The 7,374-nt window shown below is 33.0% G+C and overlaps 1 protein-coding gene across 1 annotated transcript in view; it reads right to left on the bottom strand.

The window, feature by feature from the left end:
• LOC111382591 (aquaporin PIP2-5-like) overlaps positions 1-236 on the bottom strand; it is a 6,422-nt gene extending 6,186 nt beyond the window's left edge. The window contains exon 1 of the mRNA XM_023006611.1: positions 60-236. Within this exon, the coding sequence (XP_022862379.1) occupies positions 60-236 (177 nt within the window). The remainder of the gene's footprint in view (positions 1-59) is intronic.
• Positions 237-7,374: the final 7,138 nt, after the last annotated feature.

Raw genomic sequence — 7,374 nt, 5'->3', positions numbered from 1 at the left:
TTATCCAACAACAAAATAACATCCTTAAATCCCACAACAAAACAACATCCTTAATACACCTTTAAATTTTGTCGTCGGGGGGTATTTTCATCGTTCGCATCAGGGCTCATCAAACACAGGACCGGCTCTGTCACCCCGCCCCACCGTAAACGGGTGATGGAATGTATAGGAAAGGGAAAATGCCCAATGGGGCAGGGGGAGCCCGTCCCGTTGCCTTCCCTACCAACCCTAGGCATCGGAAACTCCGCTTCCTATCTAAAAGCTTTTTTGAAGCACAATTACTGAAAATCCATCCTTATCTTTATTGGGATCATACCTGCTTTTATCAAAAAATTACCTGTTTTTATCAAAAATATTCAAAAATATTACCTGTTTTTATCAAAAATATTCACCTATAGTTAATTCCTTTTTCTTTGTACTCAATCGAACTCTACATAATTCCTAAATTTTTGCAATTCATGTACTACATTTGGTATATTTTTCATTATGAAAAGTAATTATGTAAAATCATGATGCTTGACACTTGAAAAAGTAATTGTAAAACACAGCTATCATTTAAATCATGATTATTCTTGAAGTGTATTCAATAACTTTTAAAAATATTTTCGTTGGCTATTTATCACCATATTATTTTTCACTAAGGTAATTCGAAAAGTGCTCATTCTCTATAACATTTTGTAACATTGACTAAAAATGATTCACGTAATGTATTAATAATTAATAAATTATTTACTTATCGATAAATTAAAATTCTTCTAAAGTAATAATGTTTCTGGATCCCAATAATATTATTTTATAGAGGTTTAGCGGCAGAGTGTGACAATAGAAATTAAGATATCATAGCTACAAAGTTATTGTTCGCAACAAATAAAAATTAAATTTATTACACAGTGTTATTAAAAATTACAACAACAAATGAAAGATAGATAGAAATTTAGACAGTTCCATCTATAAGGATGAATAAAAAAAAAATAGGTGACAAGTTTTCGGTCTCGATTCTTTTAATGGCTTACAAAAAATTGTGAAGTGTAATTTTCTTGTTTCACATTCATTCTTTGTGCTTCAAGTTACAAAATGTTGATTATTATGAACCTATAATTCATATAAACAATCAAATAATTAATTTATATATTGAGATTATTAAAAAAAAATGAATCGATTATATATTACATGGAATTGAGAACCAATCAAAACTTTTCAAATCGCAATTTCAAGATCCAGAACTAATAAATCATTAATCAGACCCTATTCGAAATCCTATTTATTTTTTATTTGAGCAATGCCAGACATAATCGAACAATATAATGCACAAACATGTAGCAAATTTATCTTTCTTGATCATGATTATTCCTCCTCGACCCCATATACGGAGTATTTCATAATTAGTACAACAATCGAACAAGACCCAAAATTCATTTATGACAATTATGATTATACAACTCATTTGACAAATTCTAGCACCCACTTTTTATTTTATTGAGTTTTGATCAGTATTTTGTGATCATTCTTCACGGGCTAAGGAATCTTGAGATTTTGCATTGGCCCCTATCTCGTGGACATATAATTAAAGGTTAAAGAATTGGTAACAAGCAATTTAATTTCATGACCAAAACAAATCAATTTAATCTAATTATATGTTTTTAAAGCCTAGTTGAACTTAACATGATTCTCTCAAGGAGAAAATATAATAATCAAATTGAATCACCAAGACGTTTATTAGAAGATAGTGCAACTATGCATATAATTCTTGAAAACAAAATCTATTTCTTGAATTTAACATTAGCATATAATAATATACTAATTCGATAGTATAGGTGTATGAAATATCATTAGAAGTTACAAAAGAGCTAGTAATATCTTATCGAATGATACAATATCATACGTTAAATATGCACTTTATTCAGAAGAAATTTGCTTAAATTTAAAGATGGAATCATATATATTGAAACAATAAATGAAATAATAAACTTATGGTTATAAGCCGAAATTTCATAGTCTTAGACGTTTTAGTTGCTCAACCACGCCTAACTCCGATGGATCCACAGAGTGTTTGGAAAATATAGAGTTTGAATCTCCTATATAAAATATCTTGATACCTGGTGGGTGATGTTACGATACAATTTTCTAACTATTATTTCTATAAAAATAATTTTCTCAATTGATAAAGAAAATAAATAGCTTAAATAAAATTGCATAAAAATGTATCATAATTATAATTGCACTGAACTTCTAGTCACACCGCCTTGTGCAATTATAAGAAGACGATTTTTTTTTTCTAATTTAATTTCTAACTTATTTTAATGTTATAAATGGAAAGTTACTATTTTACCCTTTCAAAAATATTAAAAATATGGTCAAAGTCAAATTTCTCAATCAACTAATAGACATTTGGATGAAAACCGTCCAAAAGGGTCTTCGCCACAACTTTTTCAAAGGTTTGGGGTGACGATTGCAACAAATTAAAGATTTGAAAAAATTTTGCTAATGTTTTAAAGGTTTGAAGTCTATGCTGCAATTATCCCTAAAATCAATTGCCACATGCCTTACTAATATGAATGATGTTATTTGTACATAATAGAGTTAACATGTAGTGATGTATATGAAAATCAGATTCAAAGTTCCTGTTATTCAAAATCGTTTGAATAGGGATCAATTTGTAAAAATAGAAACGTAAAGATTGCAAAAATTAAAGGAACACGAGACAAAACGATATGTTTTTACCCTAGAATAGGGCCCGGATGTTTAGTCGTTAGACTTAGTCACTCGTTGAGCATCTATCACAAGATTGTGCTCAAGATCCACTAATATCAGCCAAAGAATTAGTACAACTGTTCGAAGAAATCAAAGATTTCTTCGATATTTCTCTAGCCTCTCTATTTACAAGATCTGTAACCTACACACGTTACAATCTCAAAGATTGCACTAAGCACTCACTGATTCACAAAGAAAAAGAGATTGCACTTCACAAAGAATGATTACAGAGCTATGTAAGCAAAACCCTAGCACTCAGAAGACGAAGAAGAAAGACCCCAGAAGTTTCACTCACAGTGAGTCAAAGAAAAATTGTGACCAAGTATTTAAAGTTCCAGTCCAAAGGTCATGATCCAAGGGTCAAGATGAAGCCACGTTGACGACAGATATTAACCCTTAAAAAGAGGCATGGCATGCTATTTCAAGAAGCACAATTTTACTAAATCTTGCAGTTTATCAAAAAACACAGAACCGGCCCAATTGGACAGGTCCAACCGGCCAAGAATAATAGTGAGGCAGTCCAAAACTTTAACAGTTCCTAAGACATATTATTCATTCTCTAAAAGTGTTCATCAATCTTGATAGGTAGAAAATATATTGAAACATTTTTATATGGATAAATCTCGTCCATTGATATCATATATAATTAGAACGAAATGGTTTGACAATTATGAGGTCGGGCAATATGTGCACTATTTCATTTTAGTTAGCATGAAATGCTGAATTCTATAATCACACACGCTCACATACAAGGGGCTTGTTTGGGAAAATAAATCTCATTATATTTGAAGTCAAAATTAAACATTTTAGCAGCACGTTATAATTATTATTACTTATTATCCATATATTTGTTGAGATCTACTACTCATTTTCATTATAAATTCTCCAAAATAAGAACCAAGATAAAAGGTGTACGAAGGTTTGTTTTCTCACGTCAGAGTATGATATCATATTTAGTTTTGTTCAACTCAATATAATTGTCATGTAAAAGTATTCAAATAAACTAGATAGAGTATATGTTTGGACTTTGGAAAGTTGTTTCAATATGTTTATAAAACTTAATTTTCTTACTTTTAAGTTCAAAAGGTTATGTATTTTAAAGATAACTCTTACGTTTCTATTAAATAAGCAAATTACTTATTTTTACTTTTGACCAACAATAAAATAATTCGCTTATAATTGAAATTTTTTAATTTTATCATAATTTAGATCCCACAATCAAGCATAAAAGAGGAAAAGGGATATGAAAAAGTTTCCCCTTTGCATCCATACTTCCATGGCAGACAAGAATTCTTCCATCACAACTGATTTTCAAGAATAAATTTGATTGAAAAAGTTTCCCCTTTGCATCCATACTTCCATGGCTGACAAGAATTCTTCCATCACAAATGATTTTCAAGAATAAATTTGATTGTGAAAGCTATAGAAAATCTTGAACATAAATTGCATTAAATTATTGTTCGTTCAACATTTGCTAAAAAGCATTGGACAATAATAGAAATTTTCTCAATTATAATCAAATATGGGAGCTGCTTCTGAATGAACCAAGAGCTTTAACTACTTGTGCTCTCAGAATAATTTGGCGGTAGAAGGTTGCAGTGATTACACCAATAAAGGGTCCCCATCCAAATTAAGAGACAAAAGTATTGGCATTAGTGGGTCACAATTAAACTTTTTGTTTTAAGAGACAAATTAAGGTTGCAGTGAACTGAACGAATTCATGTAATTCTTTTTGTTTTCTTTTAACAGTCAAACTCAAGTTCGGATAAAGAATAATGAAAAAATCGAATTTATGTGTAATATTATTTTATTAAAAAATATGCGATTGAATATGAGTTTTAAAAAAAATAAATTTAGGGTTAAATAAAATTTTTTAATCCACGTGAAAAATAAAAGCAACCTTGGAGTAATTTGTTGACAGAGGATTCATAAATCTAAGTGCAGACACGCATCAATCATAACCAAAACTATCAAAGCCATTGAATCGTTGGAAAAACCACTGCATCAAATCTGATGGCTCCGCCCCAGTTTTCACTCAACCAAATACAGTTTCGCAAAATTTTGACATTCTCCTTCTCCGTCTGCATATAAATTCTCTCTCTCCCTCTCTCGCTGCAAGTAATTTGAATTACCCACTCGATCAGTCCATAACATTCTTTCTTCACTTCCTTAATTGTGCAATAAAATAGGGAACGTAATGGGCGATAAAGACGGGATGTGTAAATTTGAGGCAGCATTGAAGAGCATGCAGCAGCATAATAAAAGTGTTTTTGCAGAATCGGGGAATTCCAAGACCAATCACGCCAGGCGGATCTCCGGCGGTGCAGGGCGGAATCCGATTAATTGGTTCGCGGGAGATGAGGAATGGACGAGAGCCCACGAGAAGGCTGAAACTCTCTTCCATTTAATATTTTATGGGCCCAATTAGCTTTATTTTATTTATTTTTTTTCTCCTCTTTGGCGTTTAAATTTTAAAATAGAGGTTTATAGTTTTTCAACTTATGTAGTGTAGCCTCATAAGTAATATTAACAATACTACAAAGAGAATAGTTTTTGTGTTTTTAAAATTTGTATAATATATTAACAACTTATCTCACTTCGATTGAGATGCATAATATACTTTTGCTCCCTTTATTGATAGCCTTGATCGAATAATGCCACACAAACAGGGTAAAAAAAGCTCAAAAACAGGGTGTACAAGCGTCAACATAGGATTGGATTGTTTAAAAAATAAACACTTAATCATTTGCTGTCCAATCAGTCTTTTTTTCTTATCTTTGAGCTTGGATAAACATCATTTTCCACCTCGACTAGGTTACGTGAAAAAAGCCATATGTAGTATAGGTGTTGACACATAAAAATTCAGCCCAAATCGAACGACCTAAGGAATGAAGCCCAATTGGAGGATCCCCAAATCAGATAGCCCAAAGAACACAGTAACGCCATCGCCCAAATTTGCAAGTCGCCCAGAATCTGAGCGAATGGAGTGCCATGCAATCGCCCAGAGCTGTTACTCTATTCTCGCCCAAACCTTCAAGTCGCCCAAAGTCTTAGCAAACATAAAGCGTTGTGGTTATCAAGAAGTGCAGTTATCAAAACAATTATTAAAGCAGCCCTATCACATTCCACGATTCAAGGAATTCAATCGAAAACGGTTGAACGACGAAGAGTAATGGCAGCAGTTTTCATGACAAGCTGGCCATTATGAGGAAAGTGGGCAATTGTAGAACGATCAAGCAGTTTTTAGGCGGTTGATCACAAAGAGATCATCTATGGAGTATAAAAGGGAGAAAAGACATAGAGCAAAAGGACCGAATCAAAACTCTCGAATAGAGAACATGTAATTTTAAATTCCTTAACTTAGACTTAAACACTTTTTTCGATAACTCGTGTGCTTGCGCCCCTTGGATGCATTTTGTTTTTTATTTTCAATTGTAAAGTCTTCGCCAATAAAAGAACACCCCTTTTTGGGACTTTGTCTCAAGAGGTTTGTCCCTTACACAATCGTCTGATCCCTTTTAATTGTTAGCGACTAACCCGCGCGAAACAATATGTCTTATGTGATTTTTTGTTATTTTTTAGCGAGTTGTCATATCATATGTCGTAACTGACAAACTTTTTGATATTATTTCGAACAACTTTATTAATCAATATAAATTGTGACAAACTTTTTGATATTATTTCGAACAACTTTATTAATCAATATAAATTGTGATTTAGATACTTTGGTTAAGCCGACGGGCTAATTTATAATAGAATATTTTATATTAGAAGTGGAGTACAAAAGAAAGGTAGTGCTCCTAGGAGGAAATAGTGGCTAACAGCCGGTTGACCCGGTCATTTTTCCAAAAAGGCCTTTGACCAGTTAAAAAAAAAAAAGCAAAAATATTTAAAACCAACAAAAATCAAAAGAAACCCAATTTTACCCCTTGCAAGGAAAAAGAAGCAAAAGCCGAGTGGAAAATTACTGTAGCACCGTCGACCCAGTCACCGACAAAAAAGGAAAAACAGGAGACCCAGTTGGTCATTTCTCTCTGAAGAAGGTAAGATTTTTATACCAAAAAAAATCATGTTATTATTTTTATTTTTATTTTTGGAAAAAAGTATGATTATATATATATGTGTTGAGAAATCCTTGTGTAAATGTGAAATTTAGGTTCTTATTGTTTGGGAAGGAGTGGAGATCGTCGAAAATGAAGTTTTCCGACGATCTCCACGGCCAAAAATGGAAGGGGCCGGCTGGGGCACACCGTCTGGGCGCGCCCAATCGGCCCGATCGCCCAGACGGCCCAGTTGACTAGGCCGTCTGGGCGAAGGTACCCAGTCAACTGGGCACCCCAGTTGACTGGGCCACATAGGCGTTACGCCTGGGCATAGTAACGCCCAGGTGGCCCAGTCAACTGGGGTGCCCAGTTGACCCAATTGACTAGGCACCTGGGCCGGTCAGCCCGATTGACCAAGTTGACTGGGCCGCCGTTATTTTGGGCCGTGGGCCAATTTTTTTTTTTTAAGTCCCGTAGTTATTGAAGTTAATTAAATAAATCGCTTATATTGTGTTCTCTAATATGTAATTATTTATTTGAATTACTTAATTTGAATGTATATTATGTATTTAAAATTATT

This window comes from Olea europaea, unplaced genomic scaffold (genome assembly GCF_002742605.1).
Source record: "Olea europaea var. sylvestris unplaced genomic scaffold, O_europaea_v1 scaffold2530, whole genome shotgun sequence".
NCBI classification, from domain to species: domain Eukaryota; kingdom Viridiplantae; phylum Streptophyta; class Magnoliopsida; order Lamiales; family Oleaceae; genus Olea; species Olea europaea.
The sequence above is the reverse complement of the archived record's forward strand: the minus strand, read 5'-3'. Positions and strand labels throughout refer to the sequence as shown.